The 21886-nt window shown below is 41.9% G+C and overlaps 1 protein-coding gene across 3 annotated transcripts in view; it reads right to left on the bottom strand.

Annotated features, from left to right (window-relative positions):
• Positions 1 to 1611: 1611 nt before the first annotated feature.
• The window catches only part of EGLN1 (egl-9 family hypoxia inducible factor 1), a 41492-nt gene continuing 21217 nt past the window's right edge, over positions 1612 to 21886 (bottom strand). The window contains exons 2-5 of one of the 3 annotated variants that reach the window (XM_037060241.1): positions 11872 to 11991; positions 8460 to 8596; positions 5381 to 5448; positions 1612 to 4100 (exon numbers count right to left, since the gene is read on the bottom strand). In XM_037060241.1, the coding sequence (XP_036916136.1) occupies positions 4036 to 4100; positions 5381 to 5448; positions 8460 to 8596; positions 11872 to 11991 (390 nt within the window). In that variant the 3' untranslated portion in view covers positions 1612 to 4035. The remainder of the gene's footprint in view (positions 4101 to 5380; positions 5449 to 8459; positions 8597 to 11871; positions 11992 to 21886) is intronic. The other 2 variants (XM_037060244.1, XM_037060243.1) reach the window with 2 other exon arrangements.

Below are 21886 nucleotides of genomic sequence, written 5' to 3' on the forward strand. Positions count from 1 at the left end.
GTTCTTTATAGACCACAGAAATATTAATCATTTTGACAGGGAAGGTCTTCATCTCAATGCAAAGGAGACCTCCCCCAGCAACCTTTATGACACACGCTGCTCAGCGTGGAAATGTCCATTAGAAAGAAGAGCGTTAGTCACCTGCAGCTGTGCAGGCTCTCCCTGTCTTGTACAGTTGCTAACGCCGTCCCTACTTATAAAAGCCTTCCAGGTCACAAGGCCATGCCCTTTAAAGCCCCATGGTACATCCCTGAACTCTGCCATATTTCAGGGAATCACGAAAGGAACCTGTATTAAAACCAAAAGCAGCCCTGGCTGGTGTGGCTCAGTGGACTGAGTGCTGGCCTACGAAACAAAGGGTCATTGGTTCCATTCCCAGTCAGGGCACATGCCTGGGTTGCGGGCCAGGTCCCCAGTGCAGGGCACACGAGAGGCAGCCACACACTGATGTTTCTCTCCCTCTTTCTCCCTCCCTTCTCATCTGTCTAAAAATAAATTTAAAAAATCTTAAAAAAAAAACAAAATCCCAAAACAGAAGCAAATGTATCTTTGACCTCTGATGTCCAAAAAGCTGTTCTTGGAGCAGTGAAGACAGGGCACTTCTACAGGGCGTGAACGTGTGTCACTGCAGTCCGTGTCTGGGACACGTGTACCTGTACTTCATTTAGGTTGCACACAGCTCTGTACTGGACATCTGGAGCTACTGCACTTATTTTCAGATGAAAATGACTCTAGAGGTCACACATTCAGGTGGTTGAGCCAGGAGTAAACAGATTTGCTGTTTTTACTACACTGCTAAATTTAATTCATCTTTACCTCTTACTCATCTGCCTTCTCCTTTAATTGACCCAACTATATTTCAGTGCAAATTTCCAAATTCCCTTAGATAGGCTGGAAAAGAACTAAAACACCACACTAAAAAATATCTGAATAACAGATACATGAACATGCACACTGATCTCACATTATAAGAGTGCATAGGTTTTAGTCCATAACCACACAAATTAACTTTTTTTTAAAGATTTTATTTATTTATCTTTAGAGAGGAAGGGAAGGAGAGAAGGAGAGAAATATTAATGCATCGTTGCCTCTCGTGAGTCCCCTGTTGGGAACTGGCCTGCAACGCAGGCATGTGCCCTGACTGGGAATCGAACCGCGATCGTGTGGTTCGTAGGCCTGTGCTCAATCCACTGAGCTACACCAGCCAGGCCAAATTAACTTTCTTGTACATGCAATAGGACACCAGTGACAATTAGAGACGAATGTCTAATGCACCCGTCCTTTCTGCAGCAGAGGGTGACACAGATCTGGCTCAAAAGCATGGGTGTGAGAGTCATTTTGAAAACCCTGTGAAAGGGACAGAATCCCAATGCTGAGAACCCAGAGCTCCTGCACTGCGTGGCGGTCCAGCTGCCCCAGGATGGCTCTCACGCCGCTGGACTCTCTGTTCATGCCCCTGCCCTTGTCATCACTTACGAAGAGCAGTGGGGACATTCTGGACTAAGCAGAGACGTGGGACAGAAAGGCACACTATCGATGACAGGGCCCATAGGATAAAGGATTCAGAAACAAACCAAAAAAGATGAAAATAACAACCATAAGTTTTTCAAGAACATTTATACATCATTTTAATTAGATTAGCTTTACAAGCAACTTGAGAGCTCTTTCATAATGAAACACTGCTTTTCAAATTACATGACTTTAGAGTCTGTATATGAATCCTGAAATTCTTTGCCTGCTGTTTATAAAAGGTCTGTGTTTCACAGCTGGTTAATGTGTTGAATAAAAACAGCATTAGAAGCTTTATCTTTAACCAGGATTAAACACGTATAGGCCACAAATAATTTTAAATTTTGTTTTAAATGAGAGTCCTGCTTGGTGACAAGTTAACAGTCTCACGAACATGAACAGATTTTAAATGGATATTAAAGAAACGGCTATCCTGACTTCTCAACCCTTTCTCAATGATCTCCAAGAGATTACACAAACCCTTCCAAAACTAAAATACAGACCGTAGGACCTGTCTGGCAGCACAGCCCACACAGCAGAACGGACATCTGAACGACACGGGGCCCCCAGATTAACCGGCTGCTGCTGTACACCTCGGCACCCAGACAAACCTTCTGTCCACACAGTATCATTTGTGCCCAATTTCAAAACGACAGTGCTTTTGAGTGGGGCTGAACGCAGCACACGGCACTGCGGGCCGTGTGGCAGAGACTGCTCGCGCTCCCAGGCAGGCGGGCAGAGGCACTTGCTGTAGAGGTGTTGGGCTGGATTATCCGGGACAAGGAGAGGACGTGGAACAAAACTGAACGCGGGAAAGGAAAAACAACGTTAACTCTAGTTTCCTCCTGCAAGTTCTGTTAAGTGAGATTGCAATGCTGAAGGTTAATCCCACCCTCGGTCCACACTGTCAGTTTCACTAAACAATTTTTTTTCATGTTTTACATGAACAATATCAATCTTTTAATAAAAATTACTGAGCTTTCCATAGAAAAGGTCTCTAATTGAATACAAACTATACAAATGCTAAAACTGCCATAAATTGAAATATACAGAAGAATTTCTGTACACTCACATTATTCTGGCAAAGAAGATCAAGGACAGGACAGCAAACGGAAGCAGGCACTCCACCCAGAAGGCCCGCGGAAGAGGGGCGCCACCCTGTGCGTTCTGCCTAGGACACTGAAGTCTAAGGCCTCCGTCCTGACTCGGACAGTCAGTAACCGGGTCTGGGGGGCCTTGTGTCATTTTGTAACATTCCCTTTTTTTTCTGAAAAGTAAAAAAGAAAACTCATAAAACGTAAAAATTAAATTATCTTGCTTTCACTTCGTTCATTTTTTCAAGCTAAACATACACCTCTGAGTAGTGATAAAGAGGCCAGCATCACGTGTGCAGAAGGCCTCAGCAGCGGCCTGAGGAGTCACTATACTGAGTCTGTGGTTGCACGGGTCAGTCTCGATGCACCTGGTCTCCTCTCGATGCACCTGGTCTCCCCTCGATGCCACCCAACAGGAGCAAGGTGCCGACCTGCGGATCAGAGGAGTCACAGGAGCAGGAACAGAACAGCAACACTGGATGTGCAACCCACCTGTTGGGAAGCCAGAGCAAGTCTCAAGAATGGGGGTGCGGCCTTCTACAATTGTAGGGCACGCCGGAAAGCTTAGGGAAGCCCTTTGGCTCAGGAACTTGATGCTGAAGATAACATCAAGTTCATCTAGTGCCAGTCACTGTAGGTTTTTTATTTTTAATTTAACTTAAAATATAAAATTTTGTTTTTCTTACTGTGTATTTTTCTTACAAAACATTCGAAACTAAGAGTTACTGGTAGTAAATGGTGATAGTTTTACTGTTATGTTTCATTATTAACAATGCCAAAACACCAACAGCAGCAATTTTTAAGAGTTCAAATTAGTGTAAGACAGGACTACAGAACAATCTGGTTTTTTAGCTGGTAATTAAAGTGCTCCTTCTTTTAGGTAAAAAGAAAATTAAAGTAATCATCAGTCACTGGCAACAATCATTATAAGCGGTCTTTTAGGGCAAAATTTAATAGTACGAAGAGGTTTACAAAAATAGATTGATGCTACTTTGGGGAATAATACTGTAATTTTTTTCTCAATTAAGTTTTGATAGATTGTACCTGATCATACAAAAATTACTTCCAATTCAAACCTGACTATATAAAAAAGGGAGAGATGAAATGAACTCAGCTAGATGACAGATCTGGAAAATGTGAGAATGAAACAATCCTACGTCGGGCACTTATTCCATGTCCAGGTGTAAATACCCTTTTCATCTGACAGCTATCTTCTTCCCGCAGCGATTACAGGTTCGGAGTCACTCATGCAGTACAAAGCCACACAGTCAAGTCTTCTTTCCGATGCAACATAGAAACGGTGTTTCTGTTTTCTTACGAAAACGCCAAATGGTAGTCTATTTCTCAATCCCGTTTATTTGCAGTCACAAGTTAACAAACAGAGTCAACACTTGTTATAGGTGAAGTGGGGTGTTGTTGGATCCAAGTCTCTCTATAAGACGTCTTTACTGATTGAATCAGAAGGTTTATTTAGTTCAACCCTCACACCTTTCTCACCTGCAAGGTAAACAAACAAACAAACAAACAAAGACAACAAAAATTCATTCATCAAGCACCAGAGAGCTTCTGTTACTGCTTCCCACTGGGCTCCTAACAGTAGGCACAGGTTTCGCTTTGCAAACACACATCATGTGCAAACCATCACCCCTGCACCTCCACAAGCCCCCTCAGCACTGGACTACGAGTGCGTTACTCGGAGCTAGTACGCCTTCCAAGGGGAAAACCATCCTCAGCACAGAGACAGGGGTTTCATCTTTTTATGTGAAAAGTAATTTGAATTGTTATAAAATAGTAGTGTGTTCTGCTTCACTAAAAGCACACTACTAGGCTTCTGCCAAAAATAATGACTTTTAAAAATACATAAAAACCACGTGGACATCTGATTTTCATAGTTTTAGAAAAGGTTGATCTGGGATTATCAATGGCTCATGAAAATATAGCCAGTTGTCAGTAATGTGACCCTTGAGCAGACTTTGGGAGATATAAGGTAAGGTTAAAGGAAAGGCAGGTAAGTGGTCCATCCGATGGAAAACTAAGACCCGCTGCTCCAGGAGACAGCCCCTATGTGGGGGTGGAGGGCCGGCTTACTGAAGGACCTCAGGCTTAGTACAAGTGTGTTGACCTGTGGCCACCACTGGCAGCTAAGGACTCTACACACCCATCTGATTTGCTAATTCCGTCATTTCCATTCATCTCCTTTGTATCAATTTGCTTCACGCCCACATTCAATGTGAAAGACCTGAGTACTCTAAGGGTGGCTAACCTGTGGCCCATGGGCCACATGAGGCTCAGGATGACTATGAATGTGGCCCGAAACAAAATCGTAAATTTACCTAAAACACTGAGATATTTTTGTGATTACATGTCACAATGTATTTAATGTGTGACCCAAGACAATTTTCCTTCTTCCAGTGTGGCCCAGAGACACTAAAAGGTTGGACACCCCTGCTTAGAGCATGCACGTTTAAAAACGAAAAGATATTAACTTCCTTTTAAGGGGAGCATGAAGGCAAGCCAGACGGCAGCTCTCAAGAGTTCAGCAGCCGGTGACCGAAAAGGATAATCACAGGAAAACTCAGCTTGTATCAGAATAATCTTCTCAGACGCCTTTGCCTCAAACTTTCCTAATCTTCGGATAATTTTCTTTTTTTGGTTAAAGCTAACACTGAAGACAACTTAAGAGAGGTTCTCTTTTAAGGGAATTGAGGAATCTAACAAAAATACAAAAACTGTGGGCATTGTCCTTCCAGTGTACCCTGGCCCCAAATGCTGTTTACCTGTTTGATATTTTACTTTAGCTCGTGCTCTCTCATCTGCATCAAAATACCAAACAGTTATTGCGTACCTAAAAGAAAATTTAGAATAGGGTAAGAATGATCACTGGGGGAAGAAGGTGATATGCTTTGCAATGGTCTATAAAATGTGTAATGTCAAAATAAAAGTCTCAATTGAAATGTCACAGGAGGATAAACGAGTAGTCAGAGCCCACTTATGCAGTAACCTCAACGCTCAGAGTGCAGCAGAACCAGCAGCGCCAGTTGATTCTGCAGAGCCCATGAGTTTTTATGACTTTCTTAATGCCTAATAACCTGCTTGATCTGTTTTGCCAGCTCACAGCAGACCAGAAACAGACACTGTGAAGGCAAAAGAACGGCTGCTGCCCTACCCGCAGCACGATTCTGGAAGGAGAAAGAGAAAAGGACTGGAGGCCTGGCGCTTCTCAGGGACAGGGAGGGCAAACAGCCTCTGAAGCTCTCAGGACATCACTTAACAGCAAAGAATCATCATGCATGTTTACGGTTTTATAACCTCGAGTCACCAAGAAAGATTTAAATTATGCTAAGAATATTTTTAGGATTTTTACTGAAACAATTATACTGTGTTTAGACATAAAGGTTAGCTAAACTTCACCTTTCTGAATATTTCACTTATCTGGAATATATCATTCCACAAATAAGTGAGGAATCTCTTGTTTATTAAATATTATAAAGCACATAGTCACACCTCTTGGCACACACACCACAGGAAGTGAAAGCGTGCTACGATAATTCTGTAGCAGAAAAAAGCAATTAATGTATCTTGCAGATTCTGGGCAGTATTCACTAGGGGAAAAGCAACACGGGTCAAATGAAGAGCCATTAAGTGTGATAGAGCTAAATCACGTAAAATATCTTAAGTAAAGACTCAGAGGCAAGTAGAGCCAGAGTCTGAGAGTCTGGACAACTGGGGAAACTGAGGCCCAATGATCACGCAGTGGGTGAGTGGCAGAGCTGAGGTCACAGTCCAGCCTCCTGACTTCCAGATTCTGCTCTTTCCAACACCCTTTCTTGCTATCTAGACTTCTATTTTTCCAAGGGGCCTTGGCAAGGGGAAAAGGGCACAGATAGACAATTTTGTGTCTCTTTTGCCCATGCCCCACACTTCAAGGGGAAAAGGGCACAGATAGACAATTTTGTGTCTCTTTTGCCCATGCCCCACACTTTTAGTAATCAGAGTTCTAAATATCTGGGTCAACGCCCCTCTACAGCCCTGTCCTTACCAGAAAATAACTGTAACCTATTACTTGTCACTCTGCTGTTCCCTCATCTCCCAACAATTTACCACACAATCCTCCTCACTAAACAATCCTCCTCGCACCAACCTCTGCGCTGGAACCGGGCTGCTCTGGCCCTTCCCTCCCAGGGCTCTGTCTTCCTTTCTGTCCTCCCCGCTTCCTGGCATTCTAGGTCCAGCTGACTTCTCCTTTCTGCCATCCACCGGACCCACCCAGCACAACTCACGCCGCCATCTCCCTCCTAACTCCTGTGACGCTTACCCCCCATAATCGTCCGGCATTTAGTTACTACCTAAAAATGTCTGTTACCTATTTATCTACAAAGGATACAACCAGAGCACACTCCATGAAAAGGAAGGTCTGTGAAACGATTTCTAGGTCAGAAGGGGCTCTGAGGAAGGAGCAGGGGCAGAGCTGGGCCCAGGGTGCTGAGGGGAGAGGTGGCCAGCTTGTCACGCATGTGCCAGGACCCTCGGTTTCCATTCTCGGCTTCTTAACGATCTCTAGCCACGCATCATTCAGCTTGCGATTCACTATATGAATTAGGGCTAAAGTAGCAACATGGCCCATAAAGAAGTAAGTAAAAGTGAGGGACGACAACACAGTCTTTAGAATTTGAACTCATCAAAGGCTGGCCTGTTTCTAACATGGTTATTAAAAGTCAACTCTTCTCCCAATGTCTGAGGGTATGTTTCTTGTCACCAGTTCTAAGCAAATGAATGCCAGTAATTCACTATCATGATGTTCAAAGTCCTTTCAATAATGAAAAACAGCTATTTAATATATAATGCTTTTTCTATAAACATTTATTTTTACAACAATGTTTGTAACACCTTCCATTCTAAGTCTTAACATTTTAATTGAGTCACAGTGAATGGTAAGATAATTTAAAGACTACATTAAACATAATAGGTTTGGAACATTAAATCTTGTAAAAGAATATAATGTAGAAAAAGATGCTGTTATTAAAGCTAAAGGGTTATTTTTCTACCTTTAACTCCCACACATGAAAACCTTTTCTTTCCCCCATTCTCATTTCTCTTCCCTCCTACTTTCCGGTTGCCTCTTGCTTTTCTGCTCCGCATCATTTTACTACACCAGCTCCCCCGCCCCTTTTCAAAAGCTGCCCTTTTTCTTCTCTAGCTCTTCTTTCCATTCCAAGTGAGCAGCTGCCCCTTGAACAACAAGGATTTGAACTGCATGGGTCCACTTACACGCAGTTTTAAAAAAAATACTGTAATATTTTCTCTTCCTTATGATTTTCTGAATAACATTTTTTCATCTAGTTTACTTTTATTGTAACAACAGTATACATACATATGTACACTGTTATACCTATTACATATATACATATATAAAAACACAAAATATATTGACTGACTATGTTATCAGTAAGGCTTCTGGTAAACAGTAGGCTATGAGAAGTTATGTTTTTTGGGGTGGGTCAAAAATTACACACAGATTTTGACTGCATATGGGTCTGCATACCCTTATCTACAACACTGGTCAAGGGCCAACTACTCTTATGAAATCACAGGATGGACAGTAGTTACAAGATGAACAAAAGGAAGAGGAGACTGGAAAGATGAAGGGCCATGCTTCCATTTTTACCCTAAGCATGGAGTGGCTATGCAAAGACAGTCACATTTAGTACCGACTGTGAATAAATGTTATACAACTATTCAAATGAAAAGTTATGACTGCAACATTATGATACAAGTAACTGAAAATTTAAGTTTATCTTATGCATCTCTTCTGTCTTGCCACAATCTTTACCAACTGTTTCTTAAAAGGAACACTACCTTGTAGCATATGCTGGTTGTACTTCATGAGGGTTGCGACGGTCAGACCAGAAAAACAGCAGTCTATCAAATTTAGGTTCAATGTCAGCAAACTGGGCTTTGCCTTCTGGGAAAATTCGAAGTATACCTCCACTTACCTAGGAAAAGAGCCAATGTCTAAGTATGAGTAACCAAGAATGCTACAAATTAAACTTAACAGGGGGAAAAGCCCATTACAGTGAATCAAAATCCTTAACTGGATTTGATGTGTTCAGATACATTTTAGTCCACAAGGTCTGAAGATAAGTTGCGATTCCAAGTATATGCACTGATTCGAAGAAAAAAATCCTTTCCTGTTTTAGGGATTTTATATATATATTTGATGAAACAGATGAATATTATCTGATTCCAAAAGCCTTAAAGTGCTTAAACTTCCAGGCTTTAAGTTAGTAAACATTTCCTATTTATGTATGCTAATGATTTGCTTAACCTACTCTTCAAATGTATTCATTTCAAATCATCTTGACTAAACTACAGGCACACCTCATCTTACTGTGCTTCACAGATGTAGTGTTTTTTACAAATTGCAAGACCTGCCAACAAAAGGACTTTGAATCACTCTCCTGCGATGGTTGCTCTACTGCAGTATCTGCTTTGATGCAGTGGTCTGGACCCAACCACAGTATCTCTGAGGTGTGCCTGTACTATGGTTAAGTATGTTAAATGAAGTAGCTTATCATATTTTAAAGTTCAACAGATAGTGAGCAGGACAGTCACAAATTGAATGCCCCTTATTTGAAGAACTCAGTGTTAGCAGTAGAATGTGTCACCATTTATCACAGCCACCACCGTGGTCATTACCAGGAGCTGAAGCCCTCCCCTTCCGGACTGAGCCTGACACACTGATGACTACCTGCTTCTAAAACTGGATTCCATCCAGGTTATTATTATTTACCCAAATACATATCCTTCTCCATGTGGGATTAGATGGACCCACCAACTCATTCCAATATTGACTTAAGTGTCTACTGTTCTGGGACTGGAGGTGGGCCCACAGTGCAGAGTAGGGAATAATGTAGACAGGTGTCTTCCTGTCTTCCTATTTACAATCTGGGGGAATTAGAATGAGGCAGAAACCACCCAACTAAGCAGCTTTTTACCCTCAAAAAACCACTAAACTCCTAAGTAGTTAGACTCTTAAATTGAAACTTTAATACCTGATCAAGACATTAAGGAGGTTGGGCCTATTCCTAGAGTCTATAGTCTGAGAAGCCACTGGTCAGGTTCATCCCTAAGTAAGTTAAATTCAAGCTACTTGGTACCCTTGCCCGCCTTCCTGAGGTGCCCGCATTGTCACCGTGATTCCCGCAGCACTCACGTATACATCTGAAGAACCTTTAGACTGTGACCAAGAACATGTCTCCTTTTCTTTCCCCTGGCCCCTTCCTTTTAACTGGAGTCATTGGGAATATCACAATGACTGCATATCACAATATCCAGGTGGTCTGTTGAAAATGTTTAAAAAGGCCCTGGCTGGTATGGCTCAGTGGATTGAGCACCAGCCTGGGAACCAAAGAGTTGCCAGTTGGATTCCCAGTCAGGGCATATGCCTGGGTTGCAGGCCAGCTCCCCAGTGGGGGGCACGTGAGAGGCAACCACATTTTGATGTTTCTCTTCCTCTTTTTCTCCCTCCCTTCCCCTCTCTCCAAATATTAAATAAATAAAATATTTTTAAAAGAAAATGTTTAAAAAGAGAGAGTTGAAGCTTCTAGTCTCCCTCTGGGAAACCATTCCTGACCTCTGAATTAGGTGGGGCTCCCGGGTGCTCCCCCAGCAATCCGCCCTGCACGTGGCATAACTGATTGTAACTGTCAGCGTGTTGGTCTCTGCCTTCCACCGGAGCCGGCGCCATGCGGGCCGGCTCTCCTTCTGCTCTGTCTCCAGCCCCCAAACAGTGTTCGGCACACCAGACATTCAGCACATTCTCGTAATGAAAGGTTTCAGTTCTACATATAAAAATGCTAAGGACTTTTTTTCTGCTTAAGTGCTAATTTAAAAATGATATATCGATGACTTCAGCTAGGTCATAGGAAAATTAAAATACTGGCCTAAAGGACCTAACAGTATACAGAAGTTAAGTGCTGATCAATGTACTTCTAACTTTCCAGAGAGTCACAAAAATCTAAAAAAAAAATTTTTTTCAAAGTTTTAACCAAAGTTACACCAATCTACTTTGTATGTTGGGTTCAAGCTGAATTACCAAATTTCTCAATTTCAAAGTTTGAAAGTTGTAATAGAAAAAACCATGTCTTTCGATATAATGCCTCGAGCTCTACTTAGCAATAAAACTTACCTGCACTTTGAACTTGGACTAGGACACAGGAAGCTCCTTAAATCAGAATGATATAGCGGAAGATCACTGCGAGAATCTTTCTGTGCATTGGGAGAATATCCTAAACTTTAGAATGTATGTTTAGGAGAGAAATAGGTTTTGCACCCTTGAGACCTGGTGGTTTCCATTTTTGTGGAGGGTATGAGAAGGGGGGCAGTGTTTTAAAGTTTATTTAATTTTTAAAATTACCCTGGCTACACAGGTGTGTTGACTCTGTGAAAACCCACTGGGGTATATACACTGTGTTCACTTCTCTGTTTTAATATTTTGCTTTAAAAAAGTAAATTTAAACAAATTTTGAAAATCAACCAAAAATTATCTTACCCCACTCCCAATGCCATAATAACAAATAACATGCTTCCAAAGTTTTGATGGTTTAAACCAAAGTGAAACTTGGGCCAATATTAAGGGATGTGTGTTTAAAACAGAAGTTAAATGTATTACGCAAGGGTGGGCAAAAGGAGGTTTACGTACCACAAATAAAGAATAGCTAATTAATAAATAATACAAGAAATAACTCTGTGTTTCACATACCCACAACTGTAAACCTACTTTTGCTTACCCTGTACACTCTAACTGGTTTTACAGGATTTGACAGTATTGGTAAATTTCGAGTTTTCTATGATCAATATTCAATCCAACAGTCCAATGCCAGATGACATCTCTACAACAACGTGAAGAATAAAGTAGGAGTACGTAATAAGTAAACTACGGTAATTATTTATACGTGATTTCCCTAAAAAGTCATTATAAAACAATCACTGACAGAAATGTTTTTATAAAAACCATTTAAAGAACTATATTTTCATACAAGACACTTTTAGAAAAGTTAAATTTTAAATGAACAGGTCAAATATCCGAAAACAAGGCAATCCACTTTTTGAGATATATCATTATATGTTTCATTTCACAAATATCCACTTCTAATACTAAAGCTGAAACAAATCCAAGAGAGGAATTTCTGGCTGTCACATGTGATAAAGGGTCTTACCTACGAGGAGCACCTGTGAGGAAGAATGAGTGCTCGATTGAGCTGCATACCTTGGCGTCCCAGTCCTTGTTAAGATAATATATACACGTCACACATCTTCCATCTCCATTCGGATTATCAACATGACGTACATATCCTGTTCCATTGCCTGGATAACAAGCAACCATGGCCTGCAGTAATGATAATGATGATTTTTAAAGTCTGTGTCTGAATTAAAAGAGGAGCTGATCCTGAGGGGTCAGAGAGCAACACTGCTGTAAACACTCAGCTGTCATGAGCTATGGCCCTGGCTGCTGTGGCTGAGTTGGTTGGAGTGTTATCCCATAAACTGAAAGGTCACAAGTTCAATTCCTGGTCAGGGCACACGTCTAGGTTGTGGGTTCAGTCCTTAGCACACAGGACACACGTGATAGGCAAATGATCAAGGTTTCTCTCCCTCTCTTTCTCCCTCCCTTCACCTGTCTAAAAATAAATAAAATCTTAAAAAAGAGAGAGAAGAAGGAGTAATGGCCATTCCTTTGTAGTTCTGTATCAAAGTCTGTCAAGACAAATTAAAATAGTTCCATCCCTAGAGACTTGATAGGGGCTGAAGCGAGACTCCCTAGTCGTCGGGAGCCTTCCTGAGGCGAGGCAGCACCAGCCGTGACTTCGAGTCCCGAGGGCTCGGGTGGGGGCAGCAGAAGGGTCTAGACAGCGGTCTGAAAAAGAAACAATGCAGTCGCCCACTATAGAATCCTGAGGCCTGTTCCTTATCTGCCATCTCTTTGAGACACCAACTTTAAATATTTCAGTTTCCCATCGGGAAAAGCCTATTTAAACCTAAGCAAAACAATTAAATACTGTTTTTTCCTTTTTGATATGAAAATATACATGATTGAGGACATTTTTAAGATTAAAAACACGTAAATTTGTTTTTTACTCTGAGAATAAAAGGAAGGAAGAGGTTTGAGATACTTCTCTGGAATCTGAAGACGTTTATTTCTGGCATTGGAAGGCTTGTATTCAATATGAAGTTGAACCAGGAAACTTTAATTTTCCCTTTTGAACTCAATTATTTTAAAACACTGATTCGAAGCTAAGATAACCATAATTTTATGAGCTATCAAAATACAATTTTTGCCCTAAATGAGGGGAAAAGGTTTACCATCTGAAAAATCCATCCTATGAAAATATACTGCCTCAGTTTGTAGAGCACTTGCCCTCTGTAACGTTGGTAGTCAAAATTTAGTAAGTGCTTACTACAAGCGAGGCGTGGACTGGCTCAGTTAACTGTCTTCAAAACAAATTTATGAATTAGATACAATTAATCTCACCACTCTAGATACTAGAAAACTGAACTCTAAGGAGAATGAAAATCCTGTCAAAGGTCACAGAGACCCCAAGTGGCAGGCCAAGGAGAAACAACCTCTTCTCTTCTTGCTCAATTTCTGGCTCCGTGAGGCCTGTGTGACTGAAGAGTTCAGATGAAATGGGTAACACAGGCTCCTATGTGACCTCCACCTGCCACAGTGCTACACTCTTCATGCATAACGTCCAAGATGTACTGCTTCAAGTTTTTTCCAACTCTCCAGTCGTACCTGTTCCGTTTCTTCCCCATCCACTCCCAAAGCACACCTACCCACACCTATACCTCCCTTTGGGTTTTATATAAATCTAGCTCAAACGGGAAAAATAAGTCACTGAAAGAACTAGACTGATAACCAGTTGGTTATAAGAATAATTTTCAAAACTTCAGATTTCAATTATACCTGTTTAGTTTATATAAATCTTTTATGTCCTAAAGGTACAATTAAAAACTATAAAAAGTTATGAATTTTGTTTACTGCATTAATTAGCATACTCAATGGGGGTAATAAGGAAGGGCAATCTGTGTGCATTTAAATACCTTGACTTTTTTTAAACTAAATTTTATTTTATAAATAAACTCAGACTTTATGTTTTAGGAAGTAAATTTTTCAAACCTGTATCATGGCAAAAATGAAACGAGCACAGAGAAAAAAAAGATACAGTGATAAGAACAGGGCAGTTTCTCTTTGTACAGCCTCTAGAACACACAGGGCACTAGGGCCTTTCAGAAGACCAAAGTTAAAGCCCATTCAACTAAATCCGCGTAGAAAGACAAGATTGTGAAGGGAAGCACTGTGAGAGCACGATGACAGCTCACGGCAGACTTCATGGAAGAAGCAGTATATAAGCTAAACTTAAAAGAAATATCAAAGTTGGAGAAGAGGGCATCTCAAAAAGAGTGAATCATATAAGGGAAGATTTAAATGCAAAATACAGAATATATCTGGTGATAAGTAACATTCAGATTTGCCAAAGCACAGAGTTCTTGAGAAAAGGGAAGAAAACTGGAAAGAGGGGCCAGCCTGTGGAGAAATCTGAATGCCTACTAGGCAGAACGACCTTTATTCTACAGGCAGAGGAAAGCCATCGTTTTTAGGCATGGAGCCAGAGCTGCTTTAGAAAAGTGACAAGCAGACTGCAATGGATTTGGGAAAGGGGACAGGGAGAAAAATGACACTGAGAAGACCAGTCTGATCCTAACCGCAACGGACAGAAAAGAAGTGACAGTCAGATACAGGGGAGAGCCTTGGACAGGGTAGGGAAAGACAGAGCAGGCACAGTGGGAGGGGTGGGTAATGAACAAGAGAGGGGTGAAAGGACGTGGCCAGTGCTTCCACAGACAGAGCAAGGGCAGGGCTGACGCAAAGATGGTTTAAAGGCTTTGTGTTTGGCTGAGCTCAGCTGACCACTCACGGAAAAGGGAACACAGGTTTGGGAGGGAAGAGTTCATTTTTTTGGACATACTGAGTTTGCCATGCTGGTAGGCCATCCAGGTGGAGACAGATGTTCAAAAGGCAGTTGGAAATGCCAGTCTGGAACTCCAAAAAGAGGTCATGGCTGGAGATGCAGATTTAGGAGCCATCTTCATATGGGATAGCTGAAGCCATGTGGCTGCCAGAGATTGCCCAGGGAGAGAGTACAGGGAGAAAAGAAGAGAACAAAGGACAGATTCGTACGGCACAGTCATTCAGAGTAAGAGCTCAGTAAGCTTTGTTGCTTTCCTGATCACAGGAAAACTGTTAAACAAATAAAACAGTCAAAAGCTGACTCGCTGTAAATGATTTTTGACTAATTATTTTACTAGTTGTAAATGATAAACACATATTATAAAACAGAACTTATAAAGGCATTTAGGCTTTTTCCTTAAAATGTATTTTTAAAACTTTGGCTATTACAATATTGTGACCCACAGTTTTGAATCTCCTCCACTGTACATATCCTTGATGCCTCCCTAAAATTAAATTCCTAGAACTAAAATTATAAGGCTTAAAATTGTTTTATTGCCAAAATTCTCTCCAAAATGGTTATATCAGCTTATACACATCAGCATTTTAACAGTACGCACATCCTCCCACCCATTCTCCTCACCTAGATAGGATATTTTACTTTTACTACTCGATTTGATAGGTAAAATTTTAATATTAGTAATGTTTTAATCATAACTGAATTGGCAAAAGTAAACATTTTTCGTATTTTTATTGGCCACTTTATCTTCTTTTGTTAATTGCTTACATTCTTTATTCGGTTTTTCCATTGGGTTATTCATCCTTTCTCTACTGATTTTTAAAAGCTCTTCAGCTGTTAATACCTTCTGTCACATAACATAACGACTTCAACATTTGTACTACTCTCCTGTAAAATATTTTAAAACGGGTAGTTATTTGTTCAGGAAGGCAGAATATAACCACATTAACTAGTAGTACAAACCAAAGTTTTAAAAAGTCCAATAGATTCTTTTGTCCATATTCATAGGAATGTGAAAAATGCAGGGGAAAAAGGAAAGATAATAAATAGCCTGCTCCACATTACTCCCCAACTGGCCCAAGAATGATGGACTATTTAATTAACCCCAGGCACATTACTTTCCCTGCTGGGGCCTAATTCTAGCCCAAGAGAAAACATGTCGGTATACATTTAAAAATCAACTTGCTGAAGGACAGTGCTCCCAACAGGCCGCGTAGTCTGGAGGCAATAATGATGCCCACTACGGTCCATTTCCCTTTCAGCACGGAACTGGTGAAGTGACTTTACACATGTGGAATCGTCTGGTGAAGCAGCTCACATGTGAACTGGGTGGCTCTGCCGTCAGAACAGAGGTCTGTGATTTGTTAACCTCAGCTGCACTCTCGCCAGCCCCACACAGCTCTCCCCCAGGCTCCTCCTAAGCAGGGCTGAGTCTACGCTCCTCACCCACATCGCCCGAACCGCAGACCCAGTGGGGGACAGAGCAGCCTCTCTCCACAGGAGGCTGGGCATCCCGAGCAGGCCTCGACTCGATCCCCTCCCAGGGAGTACACCGCCCAGGGCGGTTCTCCAGCCGCTCAAGGAGAAGCCACTAGTAAGACACAGGCTCAGACAACCACGGCAAACTTGTTACGTTATTAATACTACTCCCTGGCAGAGTCTGCCATTTAATTTAGCATTAAAAGAAAAACAAAAACAGAACAAAAACCCAGCTGCTTATGGTTACAAACATTTATGTCAGCACCTCTCAAGGCCCTGAGCAAGCACTACTAGGCATGCGTGCGACATGGAGATGAGAAGTTCCACACCCGTTTCAACTTGAGTCTGGAACAGAGGTATAATCTAACCTATTATGTAAATTATTTCAGCATGGAAGAGCATAATACATTCATTTGTTTTAATGTACTGGAGAGTATGAATTAGGTTTCTGATATTCAGACTACAGTGGTGAGTCAACATTTGCAAAAACACTACTGGACATACAGGGTGGACGAAAGTAGGTTTACTGTGCCACTGCGACATTCTTTTGCAATAACAAAGCCATTGTAATAAATCATAACCTGCCACGTCTTTTTCCATACGAACTATAAACCTACTTTTGCCCACCCCTGTACACAATCACTGGTTAATGTTGAGTTTTTAATCAAAAACCTCACGCCAGTGAGAAAAGTCCAGCGTTCTTATCTCTCTTCAAATTCAGAGTTTGGTAATTAGCATAACAGACATTAGAAATGACTATAAAGAATGGTGTTCAAAATACATGGTTTGGCTAGCAGTATGTCACGTAGGAACTGCTGCTCTACACGAACACGTACAAATCCAGTGAACCCAGTGGCTGCACTCCTTGGGACTAATTCCTGCTGGTTCTGTGATTAGTTTCCTATAAGGAAATTCCATTGTCTGATTCCAAGGTTGAACTGAATCCTAAAACCACACTGGCACTTTTGCCTAGAAAAAGCTTTTCATAAAAGGTGTCTGTCAGCTCAATGTTGCTAAAAGGATGGCGAACAGGAACTTCAACCAGCTTAGAAAAGTCTGTAAGACTATTTTTGTGCTTGCTAATACACCGTTACATGTGTGGCAGAACTCAGTCCGAGTTTCACTGTCACAGCAACGTGCCAAGTAAAACTAGGTTCTGGGGGAGCAGATCTATACACTCTCACAACCTGTGGCGCGGGACGTGAGCAGTATCTCTCAAAAAGAATCCACCTAATACCTCAACAACTGATTGGTTCGGGGGGTTGCAACTGGGAAGACAGTCATGCGAAGTGTCCAGAACAGTGTAATACACAAAACAGGGGCAGACAAAGTACCCAAACAGCGAAGACAGTTAACGCTTTGACGGGGATGAGGCATCAGAGAAGACTCTATTGAGAAAGTGATACACGAGCAAATTTTTGAAGGATTAAACTAGAAGTTTTCCAGAGTAGGGGAGATCACAAGTAGAGGGGGTAGAATATCTGCCAAAAGCAGGAAAAAAATACGGCACCTTGAGAGAAACGCGAGTGGCGGACACTGCTGGGTGATGGTGTGCGCAGCAGATGGGACTGGAGGCAGGAAAGGCGCCAGTGGGGCGGAGAGGCACTTGCCGACTTGCTGAGGAGCTTTGTTTAGAAGCCCAGCGTAGCCTAGTGTGTTCGGTAAGAACCCTCTGGTCTAACTCTTAAAATACAACCATTCCCAACCCCTCCATCTGAAATTGCGATTCAGTAGGGCATAATTATTAATGGGGTGGTCAGGTCACTCTCTTTGAGGCCTGGAGTCTTAGAATTTTAAACAAGCATTCCAAAGGATTCTGATTAGGAACAGGCCAAACTCTGAATAACAGTAGCAAAATAATCCTACTTCAAACTTCACAAACATCACTCAGGCTACTGTAGGGGAAGGACTGGAGGATGTGGGATTTAAGGTTCCTGGCACACAGATGAGACCAGAGCCTGAATGAAGAGAAGGGAAATTGGAGAGGACAGAACAGCTAAAGCAAAATTAACATTGTGAAACAGGATTGGGTGGTGGTAAGAGAGAAGGAAGACCTCATTAAAAAAGAACCACCTTAGAAAAAAATCTTAAAAATATCCACTATTTGTTCACCTAATAAACATGTTCTAAGCACCTACTACATATCAGTAGTAGGTTCTAGATCTTGGAGACACAATAATGAACAGAACAAAGTGACTGCCTTCAGGGAACATACACTCTAGTAGGAGGAAAAAGGCAAACAAAACAAGTCAGCACAGAATAACAGTCTGCTAGAAGAGCAATACTGTGGGGGAAACAGGAATGGGGAGTACAATGCTGGGGCATAATTATTAATGGGGTGGTCAGGTCACCCTCTTTGAGAACTGACATCTGAGCAAATCTGGAAGAGATGAGGAAGTGAGGGTCCAGGCTCAGTGTGCCCAGCATGTCTGAGGGAAAGGAGGGTAGTGTGTCTGCAGCAAAAGGAGACAGCAAAGTGCGGGGAGAGTGGAAGACAAGGTCGGAGAGGTAAAGAGCGGGGGCACAGATGACACAGCGCTGTGGAGACCACCAGCTGGAGAGCTACATCCCACAGCATGCTTCGTACTGTCAGTAGTTTCAGCCGACACTCACTTGGTCACATGATCACCTATGCCTGTTTTCACGTTACAACTGCAGAGCTGAGCAGCTGTGACTGAAACTGTGTGGGCCACAAGATTGAAATCATTCCCAGCTGGCCCTTTGCACCAAGTCTGCTGGCCCCTGACGTGGGAACAACTGAAGGCTGGTGGGAGTCAGAGGCTGGCCCCTACAGTAACACAGGTGAGGGGTGGTGACTGCTCCGAGCAGGTGGTAAGGAGAGACTGGAGCTCATTCTACTTTGAAGGCAGAATATGCAGCCTTTTCAGAAGGACTGGTGTGGGGTTTGAGAGAATGACTCAAGGGTTTGGACTGAGAAGCTGGAAAAATGTGATTACTATAAATGGATGAAGACAACAAATGAGAGTGAGGAGTTCAGTTTTGAACATCTTTAGTTACAGCATATAGAAGGCACAATGATGGTCTTGCTCTTACAGAACTTACATTCCCTGGAACAGAAAGGAAAACCAATCATCTCAACACAACCAACATTTACCACGACCAGATGGCACTGGAGTGAAGCTGGGGTCAGGGAAAATGGGTCTTGAAGGAAGAACAGGAAGTAGCCAGGCAAAGAAGACAGACAATGTTCCTGAAAGAGAGAAAGTCACAACGGAAGACAAGAAACAACATGGTGTGTGCACAGGCGTGTGCACAGAGACATGTGCAGTGCATAAAGTGCAAGCAAGGGGGGCCGAAGTGTGAGGCAAAGGGTGTGATAGATGAGGCTGCTCATTCCAAGGCCCCTCCCGGAAGGTTAGCATTCCTTGATAACCAACTTACCCTTTATCTTATGGGCAGAACGGAGCCACTAAACAGCTTGAGCAAGGAAATGACACAATCGGTTCTACAAGTTTCGTTCACCTGAGTGCTCTGATTGAGTGGCAACACTTCGGAAGTCTAGCTGTAAAGCAATGGGCTCGCTGTCCTTACTGCAGCTGGTAAACAGCTATCTATTTCTTCTTTGGGGTTACTCTGTAGATGAATAAATGTTTGTTTTGTTTTTGATTTTCTTAATGCAGAATCATGCAATGATAACAAACAGGCTGATATTTTTTAATTTCCCAAAATGAATGGACTCAAATGCGGAACTTAGATGTTTAAACTTAGCCCTAGTATTAATGCTTGGAGAGGTATTCAGTAATCACTAAAATGCTCATTTTAATTAAGACTTAACAGACACAAAGTCAGCATTCTTCAGTTGAAAAGGAACTGATTATAAAACCATATAAATCAGATGTTTAAGAAGTTAATAACTCTAATAATGAGCTGATTTCCCCCCAGTAATAACAGCACAACTCCCTTTGTGGACAGACAACCGAACTCTGGTACAAAGTTCATCCTTTTGAGAGTACCAGTTTCTCTGCACAGGCCTCTGGCTTACACGACTGCAGGCAGTGCATACAGTGCACCTCGTTTCCGTTCTGCACCGCCTCCACGAGCTACGCAGAAAGTGACCACCTCCACTTCACAAATAAATCTATCTGGGCTTCGTTTTTAAGTGCTGAAGTGTTTAATCTGTCTACTCACACCCCTGCCTGGGAGTGTAATTAATGTGATGGACCAGATCTGATCTCAGAAAATAGTGATGGCCCTGTTTTAAATAACATTAANTACACAACTGCAGGCAGTGCATGCAGTGCACCTCGTTTCCGTTCTGCACCGCCTCCACGAGCTACGCAGAAAGTGACCACCTCCACTTCACAAATAAATCTATCTGGGCTTCGTTTTTAAGTGCTGAAGTGTTTAATCTGTCTACTCACACCCCTGCCTGGGAGTGTAATTAATGTGATGGACCAGATCTGATCTCAGAAAATAGTGATGGCCCTGTTTTAAATAACATTAACTTCTATTCTATTTTTGTCGCTTTGAATGAGTTTAATATACCTTGTTTTTCACAGTTATTAGAAAAGTTGCTTAATTATTTATAAATTGCCATACCTAGACACTTGTATATTTATTTCCTGGGTTTCCCCAACGGATTTTGGACTCCTACGGAACATGAACCAGGTCTTACTAATCTATGCCAAACACAGGGGTTCAAGTATCTGTTGAACGAATCAACTGATGACCAGGGGTGGGAGTTGAAGGAGACGAAAATAATGTGAGAGTGAGTAGGAGGGAGCGCCACACTTACTAAATTATGTCTACAGACTGGTTCCCATTCAGTAACATGTGACTTTATTTCGGCCCTAGGCACAGCTTATTTTTAAGAATGATCAAGTAAACCTAGTGAGTGGTCTGAAAAACTATCTAAATGAAATCCAAGAGTTCCATGACAACTATTAAGAAGTCAAGGTGTCTAAACCCTAATACCTGGTGCCTTTCAGGCACCCTGCCTGTAACTGCTGACCTCCAATATTTCTCTCAAACCTTCGTTCCCGTGACCCACCAGAGCAAGTGTATCTATCAGCCACTGCTTCTCCCACCTCAGTCTGCAGAACTACGTGTTTCTTGCAACCACAGTTTTCTACTGGTCTAGGCTTAATCTTTATGTCACAATGCTCACTAAATTCTGTAAATAACTGAACTACCCAGCTCTTACGGTCAACGTTATTAAATGTCAATCTACTGTAGGTAGAATTCTACAGATTGTTACTCTGTCTACATACACTGTCTAAATAATGTCCAAATATGCTGTTGATAAAAAGGCAAGTTTTGTTTTGGTTCTAGAGGGTGATGGGACCCACTGACTCTAACCAAAGTAACTGATGGGCCATAAGATAAAAATTGAGGACCACCACTATATGGATATTAATTTGAAGAGAGAGTTGCAAGATGTCTTAAGGTCTAATATCAAAGGTGAGGATCCATTTCTGTATATAATTTGAGAGAATTTAAGTAAATTAATTATGGAGGAAGAACCAACTAGTTACATTTTGAAGAATACTGAAAAAACAGAACTTCCAGCCAAGACAGAGGTGTAGGTAGATACATTTTGCCTCCTCTCACAACCAAAAGAAGGAAAACAACAAATTTAAAAACAGGAAACAACCAGAACTGACAGAAAACTGAACTGTATGGAAGTCCAACAACCAAGAATTTAAAGAAGAAACACTCATCCAGACTGGTAGAAGGGGTGGAGACGGGCAGCCGGGGCAGAGAGGACCCGGCAGGCACGGCTGCTGCTGGTGGTCCCACATGTGGGTTCAGATA

This window comes from Sturnira hondurensis, unplaced genomic scaffold (assembly GCF_014824575.4).
Source record: "Sturnira hondurensis isolate 20B ecotype Veracruz unplaced genomic scaffold, ASM1482457v3 Scaffold0011512, whole genome shotgun sequence".
Taxonomy (NCBI): Eukaryota; Metazoa; Chordata; class Mammalia; order Chiroptera; family Phyllostomidae; genus Sturnira; species Sturnira hondurensis.